Genomic DNA, 17,983 nt, shown 5'->3' on the forward strand with positions numbered 1-17,983 from the left:
TACATACATTATTTGTATATTCTATATTTGAAATAGTTTTATTTTCATATTATAAAAATAAATGAAGTTGATTGATAAAATTCATTTATAATATTATTATACATTTATATTTATTTCTTATAGAAATATTTTATTTTTCTAAAAGGTACATTACACATATTTTAAGAATTTAATATGCAAAGATTTTATACAATATATTATAATCTTTTGATTATATTGTATTAAAGACCCTATATGATTTAAATAAATCTCATTTTGGTCGTAATTTAATTTTACAAAATTCTATTTAGTATATATTTTATGTAAATTATTTATAATAACTTTTAGTATATAATAACATCTTAACTTATTGACATCTAAATTAAATGAAAACTTTGGTTTTTTGTTCTTTTTTTTTTTTTTGTTTGTTATTGTGTTTTGTTTTTTTTTTTGTTTTATATTCTATATAGTAACATAAAATGTTGCTTATCAGTTTATATACATACATAAAAATGTTTAAAAATCTACAAATAATTGTGCTTCACTTCGATCTAATGCTCTAGCTGGTTTCCAATCAGTTTCTGGATATTCATCGAAATTACTGGTATCTCCATCGAATGAAACTTGAGGTACAATTGGGGGCTAAAATTTTATGAATTAACAATTAACATTTTGCTTATTAATTAAAATGATAATAATACACTTACAGTGATTTTTTTATTTAAAACATCATTCCAATTTAAATGTTTAAACCATCTATGTCGTTTAACGTCATCAGCACCATTCTATTAAAAAATAAAAAAAAAATAATCATTTAAATTCATAATTAACAATAAATAAATGTTTTTTTTTAATATTTAATTCGAGAATAAAAAATTACCTTCATATTTCCCATACGTTTTGTTCTATCCAAGACTAATAATTTTTTAATTAAATCTTTAGCTACACCATCCATATGTCTTGGCCATTCTATTTTACCACTTAAAATTTTTTCATAAATACCAAATGGATTATCATCGTAGAATGGTGGATATCCAACTAACATTTCATATATTAAAATGCCTATAAAAGAATAGAAATAACATTTTTATTAAAAAAAATAAATAAAATTAACTGACAATATATGTATGTACTATATTATATAAAATAAGAAAAAAAAATTTTTGTAAAAGTTTTATATGTATACCTAATGCCCACCAATCAACAGCACGATTATGTCCTTTTGATTGAATTATTTCTGGTGCTAAATATTCTGGTGTACCACATAGTGTCCATGTTCTATCTTTTAATTTTTTAGCAAAACCAAAATCTGTTATTTTTAAATGGCCATCACGATTAATTAATAGATTTTCTGGTTTTAAATCACGATATACAACTGATAATGAATGTAAATATTCTAAAGCTAAAACTATTTCACTGGCATAAAAATTTGCTACAAAAAAAAATAGAGAATTTAGAAAAACGGTGAAAATATAAATTATATAAATTACTTATTTATATTTACATATATAATTAATTGTATTATAAATTGTTCAATATTTTATATTTCCAATCCTGGAAGCAAATATAATTTTTCATGTATAAAGCTTGACTTTCAAAATGCGCGTTACTATAAATGCAATCGATAATGTAAAATGTGCGATGAATTACTTTGAATTTTAATCGATAATGCAGTTAACAAAAGCATTGTAATTATTAATATTAATTGTTAACAGTTTCTAGACACAGTTGTGTAACCGATAATGCAAAAAACAAACGTCGCATAATTAACAATGTAAGTTTTTGGCATTTTTGTAATAAAATTGAAAATTTTGAAGAGGATAAGTTAATTTTATTTAATGAAATAACATTTAAGTAAAATATCAAATTTAAATTATCAAAAAATAAATTATTGTTGAAGCAGAGTTGTCAAACGGTTTTATGTAAAAATTTTTTTTAGCATAAATAATTGTTGATTGCCGGTTGGTGACTGTCAGATACAATATTGTTGCCGAACGACATTTTCGATTTTATCGATTACATCTTAAATTTCAATGAATGCGCATGTATTCAGTAATTTACACTTAATGAATTGCATATTAAATTTAAAACAAAATATAATATATATATATAATTTACCAGTTTGACTATTAAAACGTCCTGAATTTCTTAAATATGAGAAAAGTTCACCACCGCTTACATACTCAAATAACATGTATAAACAACAATCATCTTTTGTTGACCATAATCTGAAATAATAAAATTAATATGTTAAGATTTTCGGAACAAAAAAAAAAATTGTTTAAAATTTTAAAATATAATAAATATTTAGATTATATGAATACAGAAAAGTAAAAGTAATTTATAATAAACCAGGAAAATCATTTGATTTATTAAAAAAAAAAAAAAAAACTAAAAAGAAAACAAACTCCCACATTGCTAACTAAAAATTATTTATAGGAAAACAAAAAAAAATAATAATAACAATTGTGTAAAATGAAATGAAAATGACAAATTTTGTAAGTTCTTTAAGAGTTCAAAAAGATAAAAAATATTTTGACAATAATGTCAAAATTATCTAGTTTTAAGAGATTATTAAATGAAATTTTATTTTTATTTTTCTCAACGTTTAATAAAGTGCAAATATTTTAATTTGCAAATGATTTTAATAATTTTCAGATGAAATTGTATAAATTTATTTCGAAATTAAATTATTTTAATAGCATTTTAAATTTAATTCTAAAATAGAACATTCAAATATTTTGAAACATAGGTACACACCGCTCGTTTCTTACAATGCTGACATAACTCAAAATTTGCACATTTCAGAAAATCTATACTTTATATCAAGTATTTCAGTTAATTAATATGTTCTTTGGGTTCTAGCATTATTTTATAATTTTACTAAAGTGACAATTTTCAAGGCAAAGAATTATAATTTTTGCATAAAAAAGAAATGTTTTAAGGTTCTTTAAATTTCTGTATGAATAACAGATAAACCATATTTTTTGAGTTGTGTCACTGTTGACACAAATGAGCGTTATTTAGCTATATTATTGAAAAAAATAAGCACTTTGAATTAAGCCTAGATATATGCAATTCGTGCTAATACAATATATCATTTATATGTAGTGCACGGAATAAAATTGAAAATGTTTAAAAAAGTGGTAAAAAAATATTTCAAATTTTTAGCAAAACAAATATTTACATTAAATTTTTTTTTTATATTTCATATTTGTTTACGTAAAAACAAATCAAACAAAAAAAAAAAAACATTTTTTTTTTCAATAAAAATATTAAAATAAACTTTTTTTTTTTCAATACTTACAAATTAACAATAAATGGATGATTTATTTCTTCTAAAATACTTTTTTCATTTTTTACGTGTTCAACCTGTTTTAAGCGTATGACATCAGTCATAGCTAAAATTTTCATTGCACTGTATGTGTCATTGATTTTGTCTTTGCAAAGACAAACTCGACCAAATGTTCCAGTACCTAAAAATAAAAGAAAAAAAAGAGATATCGGTTAAAAATATAGAAATATAAACATTCGCTTGATAAAATTATTTGTATTTGAAAATTTTGGACTTAAAAAATTGAAAATTTAAAAATATTATAAACTTTTGTCAACTATCTAGTTAGTATATACCTGTACATATACATAAATTGATAAAAATGCATTAATTTGAAAAATATATTAAGAAATTGGCTTATTTATGTACGACGAATTTCGGTAGTATTTACGGCGAATTGATTTGTTCGAAAAATTTTTCTTTCAATGACAGCATTTTATAAAGTTGAGTAAATTATCGTATTGTAAAGTCACATCATATTTTTATCTGCCAAATATTTTGTCGAATTCGTATAAAGAAATCTAACAGAAATCTTCATACATAGATTAACCAAACCGTTATATTTGCCAAAATATTTCGATTTCGCCATAGAAGGTAATATCTTGATTGACATACAGTTTCAGGGGTACGAATGACTTTAAAGTCATTATGTCAATAAATTAAGTTATTTACTATTTAAGGTGAAAACAAAACAATAGCGATTTCAAGAGAATGCGCATATATAAAAGTGACTGCTTAGAATGAAGTGAAATTATCCTAGCGAACTGCTTTAAACTTAACCGACTCATATTTTATCGCCGTTTTTTTAGCTTGATTAAATGGAATAAATGATTAAACATATTGAGCAGTTCAGTAATTTTTCAGTTCTGCTGCCGTTATGCGTTAACATCGAAAATCGCCCAAAGTTGCAATTCACCGCTTTGTTACATGATATTATGTGCTATATCTACTTTTAAGAGCAAAATTATGCCTTAAACTTAATATATGAACATTAATATTAATCCTTTATTAAAAACAAAACTGACAGGTTAACTGCAGAAAAATTAAAAAATTAATTTGAGAGGGTTAAAATAAAATTTATTTTAATTTAGTCTTTACGAAAATTGTATCAATTTTTTCAAGTCAAAGTTTTTTTTTTTTGCTAAATTTTTATTTTTTTACTTTACATTTCACGAGCTAAATCAAAACAAAGAAAAATTGAAAATGCAGGAAACGTTTCTTGTTCTATAATTTTTTTGTTTCTTTTTTTTTTTTGGTTCACTCTTTTCAGTTCTTCCTGTGATTCGCATTCATACAATGTACGTACGTACATGTATGAAATTTTCACTCATTCATTCATTGGAATGAAAAATCATTGGAGAAAAACTATAAGAAGTAGGTAAAAAGATTTATGAAAAATTAAAAAAAAAAAAAAATACTGACATAATTCCTTTTGTTTTTCAACAATTTTAAAATTTAAAAGAAAAATAAAAGTATTTTTAAGAAAATTTATTACATTTTTAAATTAATTTTCAATTTTCATTAAATTTTATTGAAAATATTTGTTTCTTTTATTGTTATACTACTTTTATTTTAAGTATATACAAAGAATTGATCATTGAAATATTAAATATGTAATATTTAAAATTTTATTTGGATTCATGGATTTTGCATTCATTATAAATCGGTTAAAGTATTTCAATATTTTTTTTTAAATTTATGGATTAAATATTTTTTATTTTTATAATAAATAATGTCTGTTTTTTTTTTTTAAAAAAAAACCATCTTGTAAAAAATGTAAACCAAATATACATTTAAAGCATATTAAAAAAAAATGTTTATTTTTTCGCCATAAAAATTCTACACTCTGTTCACATTCGAATTTTTTTGGTACTCGTATACTCCAAAAACTATAATTGAAATGATAATTCTAAGTTTTTTAAATTTTAGTACGGAACTGATTGGTTTATTCAGCAAATACATACATACACATATATAATGTTCAATATTGCCAAAAGTTTCTAACAATAATTTAACAATTTCTATTAGAACATCTTAAGGCTGAGATAGATACGCAAATTTTAGTTTTGCAAATGTTTGATTGCTTATTTGTATTCTATAGGTTTAATTCAAGCGCAAACACATGGTCGCATGGAATTAAACAATCAAACAGTTTGTAATTTTTTGCAAGCTGATTGCAATTTCTTTTTGTTTAACGCATTTGATTTGAATAGACGTAATATTTTAGTTGGTTTACAATCAAGCAGCGATTGCAAAACTAACTTGCGTCCTTATAGGGTTGTGTTCCGAAATTCAAATTTTTAGTTTAATTAAAGTTTGATTGCAAATTAATTGTGTGTACACTTAAGCAACTAAATTATTTGAAATTACTAAATTGTTATCGGTTAGTAAAAAATTCGAAAATGTTTGATTACAAACCTATTGAATACAAATAAGCAATCAAACAGTTGCAAAAATAAAAATTGCATGTCCACGTAAGCCTTTAGCTTTAAATATGAACTTCAGTAGCATATATGCATATATACATATGTGTGTACATATATATGAATATTATTTTATATCTTAATTTGCTAATATTCGAACGCATACATATATGTATGTACATACACATGTATACATGTATACATATGTACACATGTGTATGTACATACATACAGAATATAGTGCTTGATATTTCTATTGTTTTTCTTTTGTTGACATTTCAAAATACATAATTAAATTTAGAATATTGCGGAAACAAAATTATTTATTGTCTTGGTCATAAAAATAGAGTAATAATTTCTATTATTATTATACTAAAGGTTATTGTATTTATATGACAAAATTTTGTTTTAATTATATACGGTAGCACAGTTGAATTATATACCGTAGCATTATTTTCAATATGCACAGAATTTAATTTGAATATTTCTGAGAAGTTTTTTGCTAATAGCTATATGTAACATTTCCAAATTGTTTTGAAGAATGTAAAGTAATTGGACACATAGTCGAATGTAGGGTTATAGCGTCTACTTGACTTATTTAACAATACAATTACGTGTTTATGCTCATAAATTATGATTACTTCATGTTAATACATACGCGTTGGAAGAGCTTTATAAGAGAAATTGCCTAATTGTGGACGTCTTAATAACTTCAATGCATAATATTTATTTATATTTTTGATATATTAAGTCAGACTCAGGAACTGTAAGTAAGGCCTAGTAAGAAGAATTATATTAATAACAATCACAATTTAAGCAATATTATGTATTAGAATTTTGAAAATTTATTCTTTAATTTTTAGCCGAAATAGGCTTTTATTTTTGATATTTAGAATGTGCATATCTAAAGTGTAATTTTAGCAATATACAGAGTCTATATCGTAGTCGAACAAATCAATGTTTATGTTGTTCTTGAAATAAATTCAAATTCAGGCAGAACTTTTGAACAAACTGGTTTGCAACGCTGAATGTTCTAAAATTATGAGGCACAATAGAATTTTAAAATTAGCAGCAATTTAAATCTATATTAGAACTGAATTTTCATAACACCCTACATTATGTACCGTAGATACATATAAAGAACATTTAATAATATTTTATATATATATCATTTTTTTTCATTTTGAAGGTACATAAAATTTTGTTTCTCAAATTTTTTTTTTTGAAGTTTTAAAACATAATACAGAAGAAGAATAAAAATTACATGAAATTTGTGAACGCAATATTTGGATTTTTGCCATATTAAATTTTGATTTGATAAGTTTTATATATACATATGTATGTACATACATATGTCAAAGTAATAAATATGAAAAAAACATCCTTTTATTTTTAACTTCTAAGTTTTTTATCTATAGTTTGATTTTTTTATCTTTGTCTCTTATTTTTATATAAATTTCACATTTCTGTGGTTTTCTGCCATTTCTATACTATTTATTTGTATATATATGTATTATGTATATTCATGTACAATTTAAGTAAGTATGAATATAAAATCTTTATTTGAAACATTAAAAAAACAAATTTTCGGCTCTTGTTTTATGTGTATTTAAAGTTCATTTCCCTATATAATATTATATGAAAAGAGTAGCATCACCTACAATAACACTACATATTTTCTGATATATATATAAATAGATATCCTCAAGTATACACACATAAGTACATATATATATGTATATATAGGTATTTATGTATGTAAAAAATTTTCTTTTAAAAAACTTTTCTAGAATAAACTTTTACACTATATTTTCGTATACATACATAAGTATATAGGAGAGTTCATTAATCGTCCGAATACTATTCATATAATTTGAATATAATATAGTGTATATTACGAGTATCTTCTAGTATACGATGTTTATAATAATAGAATATAAGCTATAAAATTTGGTAATATTATTATTGTATAAAATTATAGTTTATTATTTTTTTTATTATCATTAAAAATTTTGTATAGTACGAGTAGTTGGAGACAGTTGTGCTCCAAATTTTATATATATTTTTTGTTTCATATATAAGATATGAGTTTTCGCAAATAGTATATTAAAAATAAAATATATATACTTATTATCAACATAAAATTCAAATTTATGTATTATGTTTGTATGTATGAACAGATCTTATTTCAAATATATTATTTGGACTGTGACAATATAGTAATAATAATTTTCTCTATAAAATCTATAAATTTTAAAATAAGTAGTATATGAAAATTTTATCTTTTCCTTATAATTGTTGTCTATTTATTTATAAAAAAAATGTTTTCTTGGCGAATATTAAATTGGATCAAAAGTTGAAAATTTTTCTAATATATTATGATTTGGAATTTTACGGGAATATTATAGTAAATTGTAATACAATAGGTTTTTTTTCGATTCGTTTGCCAAATTTATTTACTTATAGGTGTATAACAGCGACTTATATATATACGTGGTATATAATGTGTATAAGGCCGTATGCTGTTATATAAATATAAAGTGCTCATATAGACAAAATTTTTCTATTAATAAAAAATTGAAAGTTTAATTTGTTGATCTACTTACTAAGCGTAAATATCTTGAATGTAGGTATGAAAATCTTTAATGTCTCATTTGTAAACAGGGGATTAACTTTCGAAATTGATTTTAAAATTAAAATTTTAAATAAAAATACAAATTAATTCTATTTGACACAAAAGTATGAGGTTGTTTACACACTACTTGCGATCAGTTTAATAAAATTTACTGGGAATCGGCATGCAATATTCCTGTTTGACAATAGTCTATTCAATTGTTTTAAGAATCATGACTCTGTCAATGAATGAATCATGACTCTCTCTGAAATTTGTTAAAAATTAACAAATTTTCAATTTTTGGGTATAAAATTTTTTGAAGCTAAAGCAATCTATGTATTCTTATAAGAAATTATAATCGTATAGATTTTTCTATTTATGTCCTCCTCCTAAATGTATGCAATAGAACGACTTTGTATGATATATAATAATCATATGCATGTATGTAAAAATCTTTCTAATTGTAAACTAAGAATAGGCTAGTTATGCAGCATTAATTTGATCCAAATTTAATACCTTTATTAATTTTTAAATTTATTACAATTGAAATATATTCGCCAACAGTATATGTACAGTAATTATTATATCTTTATAAATAAATTTGAGGAACATAATTTGACCATAATTTTTACTTTTATAAAAATTTTGCATTTATAATTTATATTTCAATAATTCATTTTGATTTTGCATACATACTTATATAAAAATTGTTTGAAATAAATTTAATTTATTTCACTTGGTAAGTAGACGTGCACGCTTTGCAAATAATTTTATACATTTTGGGATTTCTTTGTTTCGAAAATAAAAATTCATAAATATTAAAAAATGTTCATAAATGTAAATATAAAATGTATAAAAATTTATAATTTTTATTTTTCGCGGAAAATTTTACATTTGATTTTTATAAAGACCACAAAATTTCATCATTTCTGTCGCCTACATTTCTCCTGTATCGGCTGTTATTAAATTGATTTATACATACATACATATATATACATAAATACATACTGAACGTGATGCCAAAAATTTAATTTTATGTTTTTTCCCAACTAAGTTTTTTTTTTGATTTGTTTGTTTTTTTTTTTTTTAAATACATGTACATTCTGTATAATAATAATATTTATATAACACTTTTGACATATGATAGATTTTCATATATAATTTTTAATTTAACGGAGTTGAAGGTAAAAAAAATATTATTATATTTTAAAAAATATTAAAAATCAATGATTTTTAATAATATTTACTTTATGTAGAAACGTACAATATTGTATATACATATATATGTGTATGTAATTCGGATTGACAGTTTATTGTTATTAAAAAGATATTTAAAAGAATATTTAACAAAAAAGTAAATCAAATATGTCATACATATTTATTTCCCTGACCCATTATTCTCATTTCATGTATATAATCCGTGGATTATGGAAATATTATTTAAATTTTTGATATTTCATTTATGTAAAATACGTAGGTACTTCTACATGTATGTATGTATGTAACACTATTTGATATTTCTTAACATAATATTTATGAATAAACTTTGTGCATAAAAAAAAAAATATTTATTTTTTATTTTCAGTACAAATGTACATTTCATGTCAATTTAGATTCATTTTAATTAAAGACATACAGATGGCCCAAAGTATATCAGAAAAATTTGTGATGACGTGAATGATGCTGAATAAAATAGTCACTAGTCACTGTGGTACGTACACAAAGTACGATTATATTTTGTGTGGTACTTCTGTATGTTGCTTGCAGAACATTTTACGAAAAAACATTACATATTTTCCCTGTTGCATACTTTCAGGATATTTATTTATTAGCCGATCCGTTAAATTTTTTTGTACTCAAGACCGACTTTTTTGGAACGATTCAAGTTGTTAATTCAAATTATTAAGATATTTGACATTGTTTTGTCGATGCAATTTTTTCCAAATTAAGGTTTTAAGAAGACAAAGCTAATCTTAAAAAATGATCCAGATTCATGTTAGCTGACGTTGATCAAATGTTCTTTTATGTCGCGAAAAATGTGATGAACAAAAAGAAAATTTCAAGAAATTTTTTTTTTAAAATTTGTAAAAAATTTTTTCAGAAAATCAAATTTTTAGGCAAAAAAATTTTTTTTAAATTTAATTTTTTAGTTATAGATCAACTGATATTCTGGTTGGGATCGACTGGTAGATTGACTGATTGAGAAGGCCTAATTTATAGTAATATACCGGACAGCTTGAATCAACAGGCAGTTGAGATTTTTAAATGATTGCAAGAGTGTAAATTAATCAAATCATGAAAAATGGAAGAAACTAAAATTAAAATAATATTATTAGTATTTTTTAAAAAGAAATATTTAGCAATATATTATGTATGTATTTGAATTTCAATGAAATATTGAAACAATAACTAGCAATTTTAAAACAAAAGTTTCATTATTTTTATAGACATTTGTTATTGGTTCACTGATCTCCACTAGTACAAATTTCTCTACTGTATAAATACTCTACTATGTACCAAATTTATAGAAGACATTCATCATGAATATACTGAATAATAAATTTTTTTCTTAAATATTTTTAATCAGAAATATTTGCTTTCAAATTCTATTTTCTATATATTATGAAAACCTGTTCTTAAAGGAATTTTGTACTAATTAAATATAAAAGTTAAAAATCATAGAAAATTAAAATCATTAACTACCAAGTAAAGTGTGTATATGAAATTATCAACTATAGATCAACTCATTTAATAATTTTTTCAAAATTTTTATAATAAAAAAATGTTCTATAATTTTTTTTTTTTATTTTAGAGTGCATCAATGTCAATTTTTTTTTTTTATTTTTCTTAATTTATTTTCTATTACACGTAGTACATAAAATCAAAGTTCATAATATAGAAAATGTAGTAAAAATTATACTCACATTTCTTAAGATTAATAGAGAATCACAAAAAAAAAAAATAAAAAATAAAACGTGAAATTAAGAATTTAAAAAAAAAAGTACGGGGTAGTGATAAAAATGATTTTTTCAAAAGTAATTTAATAAATTTTCCTTATCAATCATTCGAAGCATAATTACCACTCGTATATTATATAAGTATATTCATATACGTATGTACATATTATTTATTTTAAATATTATGACACATTATAATGATATAGCAATAAAATTAATAATCAACAACATCTCATAAATGACAAAAAAAAAAAATAGTAGAACACAAATTCTTCTTTTCGAAATTATTCCATTATGAAATATAAGAAATGTATACTAGTTCATTTTCTAGTAGATTTCCATTGAATTTCTACATCTATATTCAAATTCTATATAGAAATGTGTAGTTTTCATTACAAATAATGCTCATCATATACACATCATGTTAACCAATTAATTACCTAAAATATTTCACATGTTGATATTTTTGAAGATTACATTTCTTTTTATATTAAATAGAAAATTTCACATTAAAATTATTTTTAATTAGTAATTTTAAAGTTCTAAACTTTAAAAATGCATGAAAATAAATTCGGTTTAATTTACAAAGTATTTAATAATTTTAAAATGATTAGATTTGCATTAGTTCGAATTTAGAGCATCTACTTAATTAGTATGCAATAAAAAATTGCCAAAAATTAAACAAAAATTTCCTATTTCAGTGCTATCTGAGTACATTTAAAATAGAAGCCTTTTTAAATTTTAAATAATTTAAGACTACAAAAAAATTCATATTACGTAAGTACTCGTATAATATAGTAGAATTAAAGAATTTTATCTTTAAAGTGGAAATTAACACTTTAAATATTTATTCGATTATCCATTCAGTTCGTATTTACGATGATATGAATGAAATACGTTATGTTGATTAGTTTGATAATTTTATAAGAATTAAAAATAAAAAATTAATAACAATTTTTAAGTACCTATACGGTATTTCCTTTTTAAATATTTTAGTACTTGTATAACAAAAGTAATATAACAGTTAAGGCGTCTTACAAGTTATAATTCTAATGTTGTCATTCTAATGTTTCTGATGAAATTTCAAAATTGAATAAAATATCAAAAAAATGGTTCCATTTTGTACTGTTAAAAAAAGATGGAAAAAACTATTGCAAAATGACAAGACCTCTAAAATTCAATATTATTTGAAAATTTAAATTATTGAATAATAATAAACTGAATTAAAAAACAGATGAAAATCCTAATATTAAAGAAAAACGAAAAAAACAATGAATTTAGCAGAATTTTAGAATAATTTGACGCTAATTAATTAGGACCAGCTAAACAATACTTTATATGATTTGGACTTTAATTGTAATTATTGAAATTTTTTGCATACAAATATTAATAATTCAGAAATCAATAGGCTTAATGAAAATTATTTTATCTATGACGTAATGTTAAATGTCACCAAACTGTCATTATAAATTATAATAAACTGTCATTATATTGTATGCACTGAAAAGTTTTTCGATTATTGGAATTTCGATTATATTAAAGATTTCGATCCGAAGATTTCGATTACGAAAATATTGTAATACGTAAGTAGTTCAACTACATTTTAACATCTTGTTTATTACAAAATAAACATTACCCACGCAACTAAGTTTGAATTTCTATATTATATAGTAGTAAAAAAAAAATGTAATAAATGTCATGATTAAAAGTATTATTTGTTAATTAAGTTGTCGTCAAAACAGAGAATTTTGCTGATTAATAAACAAAAACAAGAAAAAAATTGCATTATAGCAAAATAATAATTTTGTTTTTGACTAGAATTTTCTTGATTTACGTTTGCATGTATCGTATGTACTCGTAAATATATGGATGCATGTACATATATAGGATGCAGGTTTAATTAGTATACGCAAAAATCATAATCATCATTATATTATTCAATTTAATGCAATTATTTTTCGAAAAATTCTAAATTAAACTGTGATTAAATACAAATTAATTCGATTGTTATTTTGATTAAAAGTTAATGATTAATTTTTAAAATAACAATTTTTTGTTCTCTTATTTTAATTTTTACAATAGTTTAACCCCATTTGGTAGCTTGAATTCTAAAGCATTTTATCATTTTATAAAAATATTTCTAATCTGTTTTTTATTGAACAAATATTTAAATTTAAACTCAATTCTTAACTTTAACATTTTAATAAAATATTTACTTGCTTATTAATTTAAATAATAATATAAAAATTAATTTTTTTCTGTGTAATGAATACTTTGTTTATTCTATCACTTCTTATTATAGGGGTTATTAAACTCTATGCAAATTTACTCTACCATATGTTTATTATTATTACAATGATACACTAACAAATGTTAATTTTAGTTCACATTACAACCATCATAACATATGTAAATATATTTTATCATCATTACATTATCAATCATTAAAAATAACTTGTATATAATATATGTACATATATGAAAACATCAAATTAAAATATCAACTTTAAGAAAAAAATAATTTTTTTGTTTTACTTGTTTTTCTTAAATTTTTGGGAATATTTCGAATTTATTGCGTCCAGCAAAATCAAAAGCAAAGTTATAAAAATTCGAAATTTTTTCCTTTCGTATATGAGATTTAAATGGGTGCATATAATATAAATCTTATATACAATTCAATAGAAAGGGTTTTTGAAAAGCTGGATTTAGATATATTTAATCGACCTTTCATGGAATAGAAAATAACTGAACAAACATAACTGAAAAATTCATACTCGTATATTTGGGATCTTGCATTCGTACAATAGCATATTAAGCCCGTTCCTGAACGTTCATCTAGCACACGATACTAATTTATTGTCATATTATAATTAAAGAAACTATATACATAATTTGAATGAAGATATTCAAGAAATAATTTCAGAATGTGTTATTTTCTATTTAAAACTTATTTATAATTACTAATATGAACATACAATTAAAATAACAGATATGGGCCGCACTTCAATATGCATATAGATATTGAATATACTTATATACAAACATGAGTAGGTATATGTATACTCAATTAAATTTTATTTATTGTTAAATTATAAAATTAAATTTTTCATTTTCTTTTGGGCACAGAAATTTCATATAGTATGGAAATTATGTAAAATAATTATAACATCTTTTTATTTTAATATATCATATGTATACAGGGTGTCTGAAAAGTTCTTGCATGAATTAAGAAATCAACATTTTTAACTGGTCAGAGACGGTTTTTTAGAGTACTAATAACAATATTTAGTAAAAAAATTTAAAACAAATGCTCAAAATTAGCTCCATTTTTAGTAATATATGCGGTTAGACATTCATCATAGACATAAATTTTTTTGTAATCAGTCGTCCTTACGATCTCAACTAACTTCAAACCTGACTTGCAAAATTTTATAATAGCAATGCGCTTATTGTTGCGATTCATTTCTGGACTAACAAAAAAACAAGACATAGTTAGCAGATACTACTTGGGATTAAATTGCACGATGAACGCAAATAATGAAACCAAATTGAAAAAAAAAAAACAGAATTATAACGAGAAAAATTAGTATTTCCAAAAGTAGGGGAATTTTTTACGGCATCCTGTACATAAAATATTCTAGATATAATTTTATATTCTTTACAAGTTTCTTAAATCTTAACACTCAAATTTCAAAAGTATTTCATATTTTTTATTTATTTGCTATATACATATTAATTAAATAAAATTACGATTAATGCAAATACAAATTCAAATTATACTTAACAAAATATCAAATTATTTTCAAAAATAAAATGTATATACAATTATATAATTATAATATGCAAATAATTTTGACAATATGCTAAAATAGTTTTAAAAACTTACGAAATATTGTACATAAATAATTGAGAATGAAATTGTGTTGTGATCCTTTTATAGAAAAATAAATTAAACATTTACAGCATATTAAAATGAAATTTTTTTTTTTAATTTTAGTCTGTAAAGCATTAATTATTTTACATATAATAAATAAATATGCATGTAAGTGTAATACAAAAATTTTCCTATTATACAATTTTAATAAAGAAAACAAAATGTGCTTGTTTTGAATTAAAAATTAGTTAAAAGTTTTAAAGAATAATTTTTATTAAAAAAGAAATACTAAGATTTTTAATATTCATTAAAAACACTTTGATCATTTTTGATTATACCTTTATTAAGAGATTATTTTTTGTGTTATTGTGTATATTCACCTAGTTATTTAAAATACATTAAATTGTAATTATTCGAAATATTTGGGCAATCTCAATTTTTTTTTCCGTTGTCTATTACAATGAAAATATTTCTTTTATTCAATTTTCAAATTTTATATATTATTTTTGACATTTACAACATTATAAGCACTTTAGCATTTTCAAAATTTCTTTCCATTTTCGGAAACAAATAACCGAATTAATTTCGTTAGACATTTTGAATATTTGGTTAATATGCGAACACTGACTAATATTGTTACTCAGTGCGATTGTGATCATTTACTATGTAATAAATGAGTATTTGAGCACATGAGTTGAGATTAATTTGAACTTTCATTCTTGGAAATTTAGAAATTATTCAAACAAAAAAAAAAAAAACGTCTCATTAGGCAACCAAACGTCTAGTTAAATGACCTTAAACCGATGAACTGGTACTGGTCTAGACGTGACTTTAAAAAGATAAGTTAAGAAAAGTAGGACTTTCTCACAATTTATGATTTCTTGTTTTTTTCATTAACTTTTTTTTAGAAGGTATTAGAAAATTTTTCCCACCAATAAAATTTAAAATACTTGTATATATAATTACAGTATGTATTTATTTTGGTTATATCGAAGATTAAAAAATTCTTGGAATCCTAAAATTATAGATGCTAAAATTACCCATTCCAACAAGGAAAAAAAAATCAAATCTCTAATATCAGACTCAAATAAATATGAGATTATTTGAGCAAAAAAAAAACAAAAACAAAAATAAGAAAAGAGAAATGAAAAAAAAAAAAACAAATTAAATTATTTTTTTTTCTGTTGACTTATTTGTGTATGTATGTATGTGCGAGCATGTATTACAATATACTCGCGTATTTTAGACAAACATAGATCTTTATTATTTTTTTATAATTTTCTTTTCATAAATAAAAGATTGCAGGGTGCACTCTTGACCTTAAAATTTCAACTATGTTCTATGAATTGATAATTTTTTTTTTTTTGCTTTCTTTTTTTATTTTCTGTTACTGGTTCAAATTATCAATTACAAAATGATGTACCTATATTATATCAGTATATAAAACTACATGCATATATAATATGGGGTAGATATTTATGTTTGTATATATTAAAAATTTCTAGCCTTTTAAAACCAAGTTAATTTTGAATATAAGATTCAGTTTTTGAAGTGATCTTACACTGATCAGTTTGGAAAAAAAATAATAATTTTCTTTAGAAAATTTAATTAAATAAAGGATAACATAAAAATGGCTAAATTATTAATTGTTATTAGTGCTTTATTATGCCTTCAGGTATAAATAAATTTTTAGATTATATAAAAATTATAATTGAATTATATAATTAAATTGCGTTTTTTTTTTTTTATTAAATTTCACAATAAATGTGTTATAATATAGTTAGCTGCATGCAATGTTGTTAGACGTGATGCTCCAGCTACAAATACATTAACATTTGCTGAATTAGCTGAAAAAGCTCAAACTGGTCTAAAAGAGGCTAATGATGAATTTTTAAAATTCTTCGGTTTTGAAAATAATGATCAAGTTGTTGCTAAAATTAAAAGTGAAACACAAAAACTTGCCACAACTGTTCAACAACAATTTGAAGAATTACAAAAACATGTAAGTATATAGAAATAGAATTCTATATATAAAATTGTAAATGAAATTAATTTATTAAAAAAAAAAAAATAATTATTTCAATTTAAATTTAATTTTAATTAATTTAGGTTAATAGTGAACAAAATCAGGAAATCATTTCTTCAATTAAGGATCAAATCAACAATTTAACAAGTAATGTTGATATTGGAAATGATGCTAAAGCAGTTAACGTAAGTTTAAAATAATTTTTTTTTGCTAATTTTTGGCAATTTTTTAAAAAAAATATATTTAATTTTATAATATAGGAACAATTCCAAACTAGTTTACAAAAGCTCGCTAAAGAAACTCAAAAATTAGGACAAAAACTTCAAGTTGAAGGTAAAGAAATAACACAAGACACAGAAAAATTATTCAAAACAATTTATGATTCAACACTTGATGCTGCTAAAAAAGTTGGAGAAGTTGCCAAAAAACATTCTTAATTCATAACGATGAATGGAAAATTTTAAAATTATAATCTAGAAAAAATAGCAAAATTCCCGAATATTATATAATAATAGTATTATATTATTGTATTTTATATAAGCAGAAAGAAATTATGAAAATATTATGTGATCAAAATAAAAATGACTAAAAAACGGAAAAAGATTTATTGAAAATAAAATTATGATTTTTGTTTTATTTTTTCCTTATTTGAGAACAATTAAGAACATACTTAAGACCAAGTTAAAATATTTTAGTTTAAATGTAGAAAAGAGAGTATCTTAGGACAAAATTAAAAGTTAAAATGATCATAGAAATATAAAAACGTGAGAATTATT

General features: G+C 22.1%; 2 protein-coding genes across 3 annotated transcripts in view; one reads left to right on the plus strand and one right to left on the minus strand.

Annotated features, from left to right (window-relative positions):
- Window positions 1-484: 484 nt before the first annotated feature.
- LOC129608630 (cAMP-dependent protein kinase catalytic subunit 3) overlaps window positions 485-17,983 on the minus strand; it is a 97,424-nt gene continuing 79,925 nt past the window's right edge. For both annotated transcript variants that reach the window (XM_055520271.1, XM_055520270.1), the window contains exons 4-9: window positions 3,287-3,455; window positions 2,098-2,207; window positions 1,166-1,411; window positions 860-1,041; window positions 687-764; window positions 485-621 (exon numbers count right to left, since the gene is read on the minus strand). In XM_055520271.1, coding sequence (XP_055376246.1) covers window positions 496-621; window positions 687-764; window positions 860-1,041; window positions 1,166-1,411; window positions 2,098-2,207; window positions 3,287-3,455 — 911 coding nt within the window. In that variant the 3' untranslated portion in view covers window positions 485-495. The remainder of the gene's footprint in view (window positions 622-686; window positions 765-859; window positions 1,042-1,165; window positions 1,412-2,097; window positions 2,208-3,286; window positions 3,456-17,983) is intronic.
- On the plus strand, window positions 16,714-17,829 carry LOC129608631 (uncharacterized). Its single transcript, XM_055520272.1, has 4 exons — window positions 16,714-16,856; window positions 16,962-17,183; window positions 17,291-17,392; window positions 17,468-17,829. The coding sequence occupies exons 1-4, from the start codon at window positions 16,812-16,814 to the stop codon at window positions 17,642-17,644; spliced, it is 546 nt and encodes a 181-aa protein (XP_055376247.1). The 5' UTR covers window positions 16,714-16,811; the 3' UTR covers window positions 17,645-17,829.

This window comes from Condylostylus longicornis, unplaced genomic scaffold, assembly GCF_029603195.1.
Source record: "Condylostylus longicornis isolate FDR11 unplaced genomic scaffold, ASM2960319v2 ptg000033l, whole genome shotgun sequence".
NCBI lineage: Eukaryota > Metazoa > Arthropoda > Insecta > Diptera > Dolichopodidae > Condylostylus > Condylostylus longicornis.

What these genes read in the sequence shown, in the direction of transcription:
- LOC129608631 (XM_055520272.1), top strand. Translation starts at nt 16,812, where the DNA reads ATGGCTAAATTATTAATTGTTATTAGTGCTTTATTATGCCTTCAG. An exon ending in GTGCTTTATTATGCCTTCAG is followed by an intron (nt 16,857 to 16,961) that starts GTATAAATAAAT and finishes GTTATAATATAG; the next exon opens with TTAGCTGCATGCAATGTTGT. An exon ending in ATGATGCTAAAGCAGTTAAC is followed by an intron (nt 17,393 to 17,467) that starts GTAAGTTTAAAA and finishes TTTATAATATAG; the next exon opens with GAACAATTCCAAACTAGTTT.